The sequence below is a fragment of the Mus caroli genome, chromosome 15, assembly GCF_900094665.2.
Source record: "Mus caroli chromosome 15, CAROLI_EIJ_v1.1, whole genome shotgun sequence".
Taxonomy (NCBI): Eukaryota; Metazoa; Chordata; class Mammalia; order Rodentia; family Muridae; genus Mus; species Mus caroli.
Window position 1 is genome coordinate 60378929 of NC_034584.1, and position 13276 is coordinate 60392204.

The window sequence follows — 13276 nt, forward strand, 5'->3', positions numbered from 1 at the left end:
GCGTTCCCCTGTACTGGGGCATATAAAGTTTGCAAGTCCAATGGGCCTCTCTTTCCAGTGATGGCCGACTAGGCCATCTTTTGATACATATGCAGGTTTTTAATAGACTTTAGTGTTGGCATGAGAGTAAGCTAGACGCACAGGATAGATACGTCATTGTAGCCAGCTGTGAGAGTATAGTCTCTGAGATACTCACTACATCCTCCTATTCCTGTAGACTTTTCTAGATTGCAGAACACTGGTACACAAATTGTCATTTAACCATGTGTAGTATAGCTGATAATTGATAAAACTTGTTTTAACAATTTAACTGCTGCCTTTTGATTAAGTTGTTACTCTGCAGTCAGTAGTTTATTTATGAGAACACACCAGATGGAGTGATATGCTGTTAGTCTTACAATATTTGAAATACACCCAAAGTATTCAGAAGAGTTCTGCTCTTCTGACTTCTTTTGGAATATTCCTATTAATTCTGTTCTAGATCTAAAGAAAAGGAAAGTGAGAGATTAAAAAGTGTGGCAATGTCTCTAATTATGAGAGTTTGCTAGAACAGTTTAAATTTGAGTTGGCAAATGCTATTCCCACACATTTGGAGGGTTTGAACTCTGGAACATTTGCAAATGTGTTTTAGTTGTTCACCAACAGAATTTTAAAAGTGTGAAAAAATTCAAGAAGTTGAGATTATAGTAGTGACAGATACATTCTAATTGAAAATGCATGCATTTTTTTAAATAAAAGAATGCCCCTGAAAATTAGTCATTGTAATGAGTTTCAAGTTTTTAGGAGCATTAGGTGAATACTTTCAAGATCCAGATTCTTTAGCTGATACTAACAGAGCTTTTTTCCTTTTCCATTTGGAGTTTCCAAAGATTTTCTTTTTTAATACTTGAAATATAATTACTTTGAATCATTCACTGTGATTGACAGCCTTATTTCTGCTGTAGACTCAGAAAAAAAAAAGTATTGCATGTGTAATATAAACATAATTGAATTATATATTAGGTTCTTAAGTCTACAAAAAATATCTGGGAAGTACAGTTTAAGCCCTAGATTGAAATGATAAGAACTTTCTTTTAAATTCTGATCTACTTTAATCATTAAGTGGGCATATAAACACTTTAAACTTTCCACAAACCAGAGCTGTGCCTACTGTGTTTAGATGCTAATGATGAAGTTTATTCCCTTTCTTTAAAAAAGTATGAAAAAGAGGGCTCAGTAGTTCAGAGTACACCTGGTCCTTCTGTTCTTGTTCTTAACCACATGTGCTCAGTATATTGATGAATTTTTTAATTCATTTTTTTCTGATACACAAAGCTTTTTTCTTTGAAAAGAGAAGTTATTGGGAAAAGTAAGTTTAATTCGAAGCAAGAAAATAGGTGTTGTAAATGCTTTTTTGTTATGAGCTTTGTGTCTCTGCTTTGATGTTCTAGTGGGAGTCTTTTTTTCCAATTAAAAGCCCAATTTCTTTTTTATCTATTTTTACCTTTTCTGAGTTGACAAATAATTTTACCTTACTTATAGATGTATCTGCCACATACTATGGCAAAATAGGTATGAAGAATTTATAGGTAGTTTTTCAAAACTGCTAGACACTCAGAAGAAAAAAATGTTCAGAAATACAATATAATTTAGAACCAAAATGTAAAGGAATGAAACATTTCAGTGATAGTTTTCATTCCAGGTGTAGTTTGATCACCAGTATAGTCCATTACCTCACAAAGATCTCCAAGATTTTAGCCTGTTTGCTAAATGTGCCTCGGCCAGCACTGTTCCTAACTTACCTAGTAGTGTATATATGTGGTATTTAAGAGCTTTCATGTGCCTTTGTTCTTAGAATTATAATTTTAGGCAAGGAAAGTTAATTTCAGGTCTTCTACTCCAATGACCTCCCTCCTGATTTTGGCCTAGAAGCCAATCTTCAAATGGGCAATTTAGTTTCCTGGCTTCCATCATAAATTTATACAAGTATGAAGGGGAATATCCTCAGGCTTCCTGTGCTTTATTTTGTGTGTCTGTGTCTCTGTGTGTTTAAAGGTGGTCATTATCCTACATATTCTTCTCAGCATTCTTATTAATTTGGTCATTGTTGACATATCATTTTCTGCATAGTGGCTGTTTACTTTGTGTGAGATAACAGCAATTTCAGACATGTTTGAATAAGAAGCAGACTATTTGCAAGAACAAATAAACAGATAAATTATTTTAATTTCTATATTGTCTTCACTGGTAAGAACCTGCTGGGTTTGAACCACCATTGTGATGAGTTACCCGTCTAGTGCATAATGCAGAATCTATAATGATTGGATAAATCATTTTTATAAACTAAAACACCCAAGTTCAAGGATCCATCATTTATAACATCTTTAACTTGAGCAAGTTATTGAACCTTTGGAAGCACTGGTGACTTCACTTTTTTTAAAGACAGTAGGGAGAGTTTGTTATGGTCTCTGTAATCCCAACACCCAGGAGGCTGAGATATGACCAGTTTAGTTGTATAGTAAGACCCAATCTCAAAAGCAAGTCATGGGAAAGTAGGATTAAAGCACACAGTATGCTAAAAGAGGTAAGGAACTTAGCATGGCTACTCCAACATGTCCCACATAGGTCTGGGACAAAGTAAGGTAGAGCCACGTGAAATAAGTCAATGGAAGACTGGAATTAATCAGTAGGGGCATAAACAAACCTCACTATTAGAAGGTATTTTAAATGCTTAATATTAAAGAGAATTAGAGAGCTGCAGCCTAGAATTTCTGACTTTACTGGCACAAATTTAAAAAGTATGGTTCTAGAAATCTGAACAAATTGTCCAAGGGAAATGAACTTTGAATCCAGTACCAAAGAGCTTGATTTGGTGAAGGTGGGAAGGAGTTCCTTTAATGCTTGTAATGTGGGAAGGAAATGGGGATAAAAATACGAAGCAGGTTGGAAGAAAAATTTCTACCAGCAAATGTCATAAGAGTAAGTAGATATGCAAAAATCTGAAAAAAAATCACTGATGAGAATTTAGGGTTCAGTGTTAGGATGTAGTTTTGACCTGCAATCTCTTTCTTCAGTCTCCTTGAGAATCAAGACTATTTTTTAACCCATTTTAAAATATGAACTTTGAATTGAGATTTTTTATCATTATTATATTTAAAGTGAAAAATTAGCATGCCAGTGTAGTTAGGGTGAATAGGTGAGGGAATTTTGAAAATTACAAAGCATAATATAAACTTAAAAGTGCTTCCAGGAAGCTAACAATATAAAAAAATGTTCTAAGTTACAAGCATTAGCTATATTTCCCTTAGTTATTTGGCAAGTAGTCATGTAACCCAACTGTCATAGGTAAGGCAGTTCTTAGCTTGGTTCCTGGCAGTCCTAGTAGGTTTTAGATATTTTTAGTGGACATATGTTGCAAATGAAAATTTCTGTTCACAGAACTGTTTTAGATTGCCAGTCTTTACCTTCTACAATTTCCAAACACTTAGAATATTCTTAATTTTGTTTCAAGTTTCTTTACTGCTATCCTTTAAAACTTCTCTACCTTGTCCAAGGTGATAGCTCTTTAAATGCTCTTTGTGTGTATTAGTATAATACCGTCATCACCCTTCTTGCCATGGTTTTGATCTCTCTCTCTCTCTCTCTTTCTCTCTTTCTCATTTTCTCAAATACAAACCTGTCCATTCCTAAATTACCAAAATTATAAATTTTATTACAAACATAAATAATATCATTAAAATATATAACTTGAAAACTTGTTAGTATATATTTTGAAAGTACCTTTGACATTTTGTTTACATGACATTTCAAAAAATTTGATAGCATATTCTGGTTGTATTTAGTGAGTTGTAGTTGTGAAGTATGTCCTTTGGATAATGTGCAAAAGATTCACAAGTCATGTAATAAACTAGATGACAAATCAGAATGAATTCCTTAAATACACATAATGCTTCTTTTACTGATGTTCTAAAATGATGTTTTAAAAATTAATTCATCAGACAATATTTCTGGCATAGCTGCATGCCTGTTTTCTCATGCCACTGCTCTCCAGGGACAGTTAGTAGAGCACTGGTAGTAGATTATCTTATCTTCCAGAAGATATTTGTCCATGGGCCTCTCCTATGATAAATATGAATAATACTATAATCATATACTATTCAATAAATTTATGGAAATATATATAATATAGAGTGATACTTATAAATGTATAATGTTATATAAGATTTGTGTTATAGTATATATTCTATATATTTAGTTATATGTTTATACACATAAACTTACCTTTTATTTAAATACATAAGTCATACTTACATATATATAATATGAATACATATGGGAAAGGTATATTTAGTCTAAAATAGGTAGAAACATAATAAAATCTAAAAATTCAATTCTGACTGGCTCTACTATTAGAAAAATTTGTTTCTCTGGCACAGATCTGCCCTGCTCTCCTCTCCCTTCCATATCCAGTGTCCAGGGTCTGTTTCCTAGAATACTCAAACTATTGAGCAGTGCGAGTGATGACAAGCTCTGCAGCCACAGCACCTGGGCTCAGGGCACACCCTTGAGCAACTTCTGTAAACACCTTCCTGTGTCTCTGCCTCCTTTTCCCCTGCCACGCCCTGCAGTGCTTCCCATACCTGAGCAAGGGGCCTGGCTTCTCCTATCTCATACTCTGAGACCTGGTTCTTAACAGTTCTTTTGCCTTCTTATCCAAGACAGCTGCTTCTCTCTTAGTAAGTAAGCAAAAGCAAGTAGAATTTTCCAGGGACAGTTAGTAGAGCACTGATCGGAGTAGTACATTATCTTCCAGAAGGTATTTGTCCATGGGCCTCTCTTTAAAATCTAAGTCAACTTAGGTGTGTCTGTCTGAAGAAAAGACATCTTCCTCTACACCAGAGACATTAGTTTTCAACAAAGAAATTCCCCACCCTCTTGACTTATTTGATAAGTTAAGACAATAAAGTGAGCAAATACAGTGATATATATTTGTATGTGTGTATACATGCATATATGTATATACACACACATAGTGAATATATATCTTATATAGCAAGTATAAGACAAAAATAAGATCCATGTGAGCTAGGATAGGAATTGACCAGCAGTGATTTCTTTTTAGACTGCTTGTGTTCCTGTGTTTTTCCAGCACTTGGGAGCTGATACTGTTCAGGTGAAGCTAACTTCTTTGACCAATGTCTTTAGCCAGTATCTGGTACTTACTGAATTACAGATTTAGTCTAGAATCTATGGGCACTGTTACTCTCTGAACAATTTTATACCAGTTGGAAACCTCAGTTATAAAATTACAGTATTTATTCTAGGCAGTGAAATTTCAAGAGTTTTGGGAAGATAAAATAATTTTTACTTTTGCCAATGGTGTTCCTGTGGTTGTAACTATAGCTTCAATTTAACTTGACTTTTAGAGGACTTACACATGGAAAGGCTCAAGTACTAACCCTAAAGCCAATTAGTATTAGCAAAAAATTAGATTAGCAAAAAATATTTTCCAGGTAGATCATTGGTATACTTTTATATTTTCATTTATATTAGTCTAAATGCCTATAATTTATTTTAGAGTGAACAGTTTTTTCTCCATTTATGGAAGTAGACTCTGTTTCCAGGCTTAAAAATAAAGGACTTAGGAAAAACAAGTTAACTCTCAGCAATACAAGCAGTTCATTCCATTTCTAAGTCAGTAAATCCCAGCAGACCAGAATCTCTGTACTGCATCCATTGTGTGCCTCAAGTCTCTCAAGGGTTAGGTGTGTCTTCTCACTGAGGTAGGACCAGGCAGTCCTCTGCTGTATATATGTTGGGGGCCTCGGACTCACTCCTGCATGCTGCCTAGTTGGTGACTCAGTCTCTGAGAAAGTTTGGGGGGTCCAGGTTAGTTTTGTTGGTCTTCCAGTGGGGTTAACCTCCTCCTCAACTTCTTCCAGCCTTTTCCTAATTCACCTTCCGGGGTCCCCAGTTAAATCTTGAAATAGAGCAGCTATGGAGATTCTCATCTTTCTGGCATCTTACCTGACACTATGGACTCTGAAATCCTAATCTCCCACTTAAATATTTTCCTGAATCATTCATAAATGTCTGAGGCTGAGCCTAATCACTATTCTTTATTTTAACAGCTTTCTGTGATTCAGCCTCTAAAACAAAAACATTAACACCACATCTTCCAAATTCAGGGAGAAAAAAAAAAACTTATGCTCAATGCACAGTCAATTATAGTAAAGCATACGTAGCATATGTAAATAATACATTCTTTAAGATAGTCATTTGTGAATGTATTTGCTCAACAAATTTTTTTACACTGTATATCAAAACATATACCATTAGTTTGGGCCATCTGCTGGAACAGAGGTATTGTTTTGCTGTATAGAGCTATATGTGAATTGCCATATTGTAATGTGCATCATACATGCATTATGAAGATCTTAGCATGCTTTTTCCTTCCCAAGGTGTAACCAATGGCCCAATTAAATAGAAGTCCTGTGCTCTATAGAACAAAGGATCACTTCATTAGCTTGCTATTTCAAAGCTCTAAGTTTGAAACAAGCTAACATGCCCAGTTTAATGTCTTTCTGTTCTTTATCGCTGTGTAGTTTATCATGTTGTCAGGTCAAATGGAGTATTACTTTTACCTTCAAGTGCCCTCAAGTCCTGGCAGGTCAATTTTGAGGACAGATTGCACATCTTGCTTTCCTTAATGACCTCACTCACTCTGGTTTCATCCAGATTCATATTTTTCAATAGTGTATCTTGTGTATTCATTGTAGCTGTACTCAGACTCTTAATCCTTGAAATATCCCACCAAGTTCCATGTGGACAGTGTCTCCAGGAACCTTCAATGAACTTCCCAGTGTTCCCAGAATTACTTAAACATGTGAAATGAGATTTTCTATTCACTTAGAAATTTTTCTATGTGTGTTTTAATCATTCATTCATACACACACACACACACACACACACACACACACACACACACACATACTTTGCCCCACTTTTATGATATGCAGTGGAAACTTGTATTGGTCTCTGCTTCTGCTTTTGTGTGAAATGTTTAGTCCTCATCTGTTAAAGCAAATTCTGTTATCCATAGCATGGACAGAGAACAAGATGCAGTGAATATAAGGAACAATCAATGTTTAGTTAGCAAAAACAAAGTCTGATACATAACAGTATTTCTCATCTACATCTCCTAACTGAGCTCAATGATGAAATGATAGAATTTAGAATTGTTTAAATCTACCAGCAGTGCTTTTCTTTGTTCTCACCTCTCTTTCCCTCTCCTTCCCTCTTCCTTTCTCCCCCTTCATTTCCAAGTGCCATGGACCAAAACTGAGCCCTCATTCTTGCTAGGCAAACCCTCTGCCACTAAGCTACACCTTCAGTCCTACCTTTGACTTATTAGTTGTTCAAGTGCATATATGTTGGACATTCTTGGTAATGTTTCTGACACCTTTAACCATCAAATTTGACTAGTGAAACTTGTTAAAAATTAAAGATTATCATCTTGTGCATTTGCATTTATTCTTGGCAGTAACCTAGGTATGCATATCATTCTCTAGGCAGTTATGTAGAGACTCTAACATGCTGTAACTTACCCTGAAGAGGTTCCTCAAGATGTAATTTGTTCTGGCTGTTGCTTCAAGCATCCTTTCAGCCAACAGAATTTAAAATATTTTAGGAAAACCATAAGTTGCTTAAAAATAACAATCTAGATTTACATTATTTAAATTCATTCAGATTCTGATTTTTTTTTTTTACTGAATTGAATCATGTTATGAAAATAGATATATATTTGAATCTGTTACTGTGGACTCTTTTTACTTTGAAGAATGTTTTAAACATACAGAGTTCCATACATTTAGAATTTGAAAGAACCTAGAGAGCAAAGCCAAGAGCTTTGGATTTTTCTTAACATCTGGGTGATGTGATAGGTAAAATTAAAAGCTCTTACCTTTTGAAAGAGGTTTATCAGTTTTTGAACTTAATAGATATATTTCTTCATAGTGCTTCAGTGGCTAGTAATGTTGAAAATATAGAGCAGCCTTGTTGAAAGTTTCTCTGTATGATATGATAATTTTCTATTTTAAAAATTAGAGCAACAAAATGTATCAAGGGGAAGACTACAAACTATGAACAGTGTAGTTTTGATTTTATGTGGCTGAATAGGCATGTCTGCACAGAAGTGTATTAATCTATGTTTTATTGGCTTGATGCTTTTCAGTAACAAAATGTTTCTTAACCCACTTCTCCCCTAAGACTAGGAAGTTAGATTAGAATGAGCCAACAGCCTTCATAGTTCTTAAGAAACATGAAGTCCGGCTGCCTTTAGCATTTACTTTCTTGCTGAATACTGCTCCAGTAGTTTCTGTGTGTTAGGGCTTTGCCAGGTGCTCAGGGCTATGATAAGGAACACAACTTAGGCACACCCAGCACTCATAGGCCTGAGCAGTATTCTAGCATCATGATCTTTAGCTATAAGTTGTCTCTAGACACGTTAAACATTTTGAGATAAAACAGGCTATATATTTCCTGTTTGATAAAGTCAAGTGCTTTATCTCCATTTGCTGAGAACAGCAAGAAGTCTTTAAGTAAGTAGCCTAATTTTGATCTAGTATTTCCCCAGCTTATTTGATGTTGGAAACCTTTTGAGACATATAAATGCCTCTGGCGATCACTCATCAGCACTTAGTTTTGGAGTCTATCTAGAGAGAATTTAAACAATCAGAGTTCCATAAGGTCAATGGAAAAGGGAGTCCAGGAAGTCAGCTTAGATCATTACATGTTGGACAAAGCCTGAACAATGAGAATGAACAGGACAAGAAAGGCAGGTTAGGCAAGCCAGGAAGGACAGAAGCACGGATGGATTGAAAAACACGATGTACGTGAAGAACTATGCAGTAACTCAATATCATACTACAAAATTAAGAAATCATCTCAGGAAAATTCAGTGTATTTAGGTGTGTAAACAACTTTGAACAACATGATTGACCTATAAAAGAGATGGTAACATCAAAGTTGCATAATAGCTTTATGTTTAAAACTTTTAAAAATACAACACAAAGTTTTGGATTTATTTTTAAAATAGAAAAATGTGAGATAAGCAATTACAGCTGAATTATCTCCCATGTGTGGCTATTGAGTTCATTTGTTACTCATAAACAGTTCTGTCATCTGCAAACATGTTAATGCAGGAATAATGGAATAGTACACTCCTTATTAAAAGTTTAAGTGAATTAATTTTTACTTTGAAATTATTCAAAGGATAACTAATCTACTTGTGAAGAAAAAGCAATCAAATACTTTAAAATTCACAATTTGGGGTTTTTCTTTCCTAGTATATGCTTACTATGGAAAAATAAAATGTTCTTAACACCATATAGAAAGGGATTTATAGTCTGGGGAAATCGATTGGTTGAAATGATAAAGTCTTGAGTTCTACTCCTAAAACCTGTGAACCAAAAACTGGATGTGGTATCCAGTACTGTAGAGGTGGCTATAGGCACATGTTCAGTACTGACTGTCCAGCCAGCCTACCTTATCTGGCAAGCTCTACATGAATGGTATTTGAGGAATGGTAGCTGAGATTGTCTTCTGGCCTCAGTGTTAATGGATACACACAGGCATGCACATACAGAAATGAACATATACACAAAAGGGAATATGTTGAAACATTTTAAAGCATAATTATATATACATATATATTTCTAAATCTTCATTTAACTTTTTACTTTGTATAGTATAAACATGGTATTTGAAGATTAATCTTCTATTCTGTTAGATATACCATTATTCATATAACTATAGAAAGTCTTCAGCTTTTCCAATCATATTTTTACAGAGTATCTATTTTACTGCAAATTATTCATTGTGTATTTATTTTCAGAATTGGGAGAATTAATAAGAAAGTAGGGATATCTTTACCATTTGACACATGCTGTGCATTAGCTTCTTAAACAGTATAGCACTTTACATTTTGTATTCAGAATATATTAGAGAATTTATTTTCTCAGTTCTGAGAAAAATCACTTAAAATGACAATAGTAATGTGTATTTTGTGTGTTCAGTAGTTTATGAGTATACTAACTTTTCTCAGTTTTAATGGTAAGTTGTACCCATTAAAATCTTTCTGCTTAATAATTTATATTTGACAACAGAAGGATTTTTCTTGATATGAAGCTTTTTAATTTTTTGAGGTATCCATCCCGAATTGAAAAAATTGATTATGAAGAAGGGAAGATGCTAGTCCATTTTGAGCGCTGGAGTCATCGATATGATGAGTGGATTTACTGGGACAGCAACAGGTTACGACCCCTTGAGAGACCTGCACTAAGGAAAGAAGGGCTAAAGGATGAGGAAGAGCTCTTTGTAAGTAGGAATCCTTTCCCAGTTGTTCCTTTCATAAATAATGACATTTTAAAAGGATCCTGTCAAATTTAACAGCTTTTTTGTTAATGTTATATTTATTATATTTGAAATTGATCTTAAAAGTTGTTTGAATAGGATTTTAAAGCTGGAGAAGAAGTACTGGCTCGTTGGACAGACTGTCGCTATTACCCTGCCAAGATTGAAGCAATTAACAAAGAAGGTATGCATTTGAAATGACCTGAGACTTAAATAGGACTGAGATTTAAATTTCAGTTAAGGTATATAATTGTCTCATATAACTTTTTTCTTGTTTTATACTGTTCTGTATGGATTTTCTGTTAGGACTCTCTATGGGAATATTTGTTAAATATTTCAGAGTGACATGGCTCACGACTTCCCAGCCTGAATCAAAATACGAGGTGTGTTAGTAAGATTTCCCATGAACCTAAGAAATCTTTTGGACAGAATATTAATCTTCAAATTTATTTATGTAATAAACTTGACTACAACTTAACTTTTTTAAAGGCTGCACACAATTAGTGACAGGTTCTTTGCAAGGACATATGATCTACTCAGGAGACACTTCAATAAAGTTGTGAAAGACACATAAGCTAGTGGAAGAAGAGCCAGAAGGGCTTTGTTTGCAATGAATTAGTAGGGACATGGTTGGACATCAGTACCTGAAAAATTTTAGAACCTTGCTTAAGGATTTGAATTTTGTTTGGAGGTGATAAAAGCAATGGAGAAAGTTTAAACTTTAGGTTCAAATTAAAAATAAGCTTGAAAGAAATAGAAGGTAAGATAGAAGGAACAAACATTTAAAAAGGGTGTAAGGAATTCAATATGAAAATATTGAATAAATTACAATAAATTTAAATACAATTTAAATTTAATAAATTACAATACTCTAACTGAGAACCATTATATAAGGATTTCAGTCCCATATATGGTTTCAGTGATTTGGAGCTGCAGATGAGACTGTAGTGCCATTTCTAGTGTTTAGCCACTCACTGCAGGAAGAGGTGGGAGACCACACTATATTGGGCCTGCAGGTTGTTTCCCCCTTTTCCTTTGGGTGCTTACACTTCTTTGAAGTGTATTTCATGCCTTATTTGCTTAAGTCTTATACCTAAGCATCCTCAATGTCCAGTATAGAGCCTAGCACAGAGTAAGTTAGTCAAGAGTGATATGGGCAGAAAGAAGTAATGATTATGTACTCTTGGGTGTTAAGATCCATCCCAAACCTAACAAAGTAAAAGTACTCAATGCTATAGCTAAAATCAGCTGAGTTGAGTATGGAACAGTTTAGGACTTGCAATAATTCCTAAGCATGTGCTTATGTAGTTGTGTACATACACACATATGCACTGTACTCAAACCACTGTCACTGTTTATCCTATTCTATTTATCCACAGTTTTTAAAACAAAATTAAGTTTATATTAGTAGAAATGGGATGCTACTAAAGTGTGGTTACTGCCATTTCTAGAGTAGTTCTAGGGAGTCTTTAGGAAATATTGATAGATTTTTTTTTAACTCTCCTTGAGAAATATTAATTTTGGTTTCTATATGTCCCACATGGTAGGTAAGCCTGCCTCTTTCTTCAAGGGGAAAAATGGGAATTGGGTAAATCCTCAGTTTATTGTAAAAGCAAAATGGAACTAACTAATGTGGACATTTAGATATTTGTGATACAGCTTATTCTGGTGAAGATAAAGCAGTACAAATCTACATACAAATCTTTCTAAAAATAAATATTTAGAAAGCAGTTTAACAGGATGACCTTTTACCAAAATAATAGGTTCCCTCTTGAAGCTATGATTTCCCTAGGCATAAATCTTGACCATGATAACTGTATCAGGCCTGAGCCTGTGGAAGGGCCTCAAGTCTAATCAAGAGATCAACATGGGAGCATGTTGTCTTGCCACTATTGCACTAATGAACACATTTTATTCGGTAGGTTAGTATTGTAGCTTGTATGGTAAGTCGATTGACTACTTTTCTCGCCCAGCATCCTGAACCCCCCTCCCTCCCCCCCCCCCCCCCAAACAGCAGTAATTCGACTGTGGGTTATTAAAAAACAGAAGTTAGAAGAAAGGTTATGGGTAGAGTTTGAAGGAAAAATTTGTGGGGAAATGGATGTGATTAAGATACTTGTATGCATGTATAAATTTTTCAAAGAATAAAATGAAACAAGGGCAGGAAATGTGGACTAGAGTAGCCAGAGAAGTTTTTGGCTTCAGGATGGTCATTGAAAAAATGGTTAGAGTTAGATACAGTCAAGAGACACAGGGAAGCATCCAAATAGAGGAAATAGTATGAGCAAGGGCGGGAGGAACAAAGGTCCTTCCAGTGGCTTAGAAGCAACATGGGCTGCCCAGAAGTGCCATGTGGAGGAAGGAATTGAAGAAACAGTTGCAGGAATGATGATAGTGTGAGGTGTGTATGTGATTTGGGATTCTTAAATTTCTTCCATTGTCCTTAAATCCCTGCTTATTCACTTGATCATTTGTTTCTTAAGTTCTAGTTTAGGTTTAGAACTTTGCAGTATTTATTGAACTATGCTAATCATATGAAAATATAAAAAAATGTTTTCAGGTTACAAAAAGAAAAATCTATCTAGCTATCTATCCAGTCATCCATCCATACACACACACACACACACACACGACATTGTCTTTGGAGTCATGCATGTGATAATAATATGTTTCTTGTTTATACTTCTTTTGTAAAAGCCTGGTGTCTACTTAAAGTGTTTAATTTTTCTATAAGATCGCCAAGGCTTGTTTCTAGTAACAGTGGTTAATATTGACTTGCTAGCATGAGATCTGGCACAGAAAGTGAATGTGCTTCGTATCTATAAGTGGACAGATGCAGGAAGGGAAAGGCACAGCTGGGTGCACAGCATGGTAGAGATGCTGC

At 34.8% G+C, this 13276-nt stretch overlaps 1 protein-coding gene across 13 annotated transcripts in view; it reads left to right on the forward strand.

Annotated features, from left to right (window-relative positions):
• Nucleotides 1-13276, forward strand: part of Phf20l1 (PHD finger protein 20 like 1) — a 70911-nt gene that overhangs the window by 6894 nt on the left and 50741 nt on the right. For all 13 annotated transcript variants that reach the window (XR_003834993.1, XM_029470076.1, XM_029470078.1 and 10 more), the window contains exons 3-4: nt 10185-10356; nt 10492-10576. Coding sequence is in view for 12 of the 13 variants with exons in the window: in XM_029470076.1 (XP_029325936.1) it covers nt 10185-10356; nt 10492-10576 (257 nt within the window). In the remaining variant the exon portion in view is untranslated. The remainder of the gene's footprint in view (nt 1-10184; nt 10357-10491; nt 10577-13276) is intronic.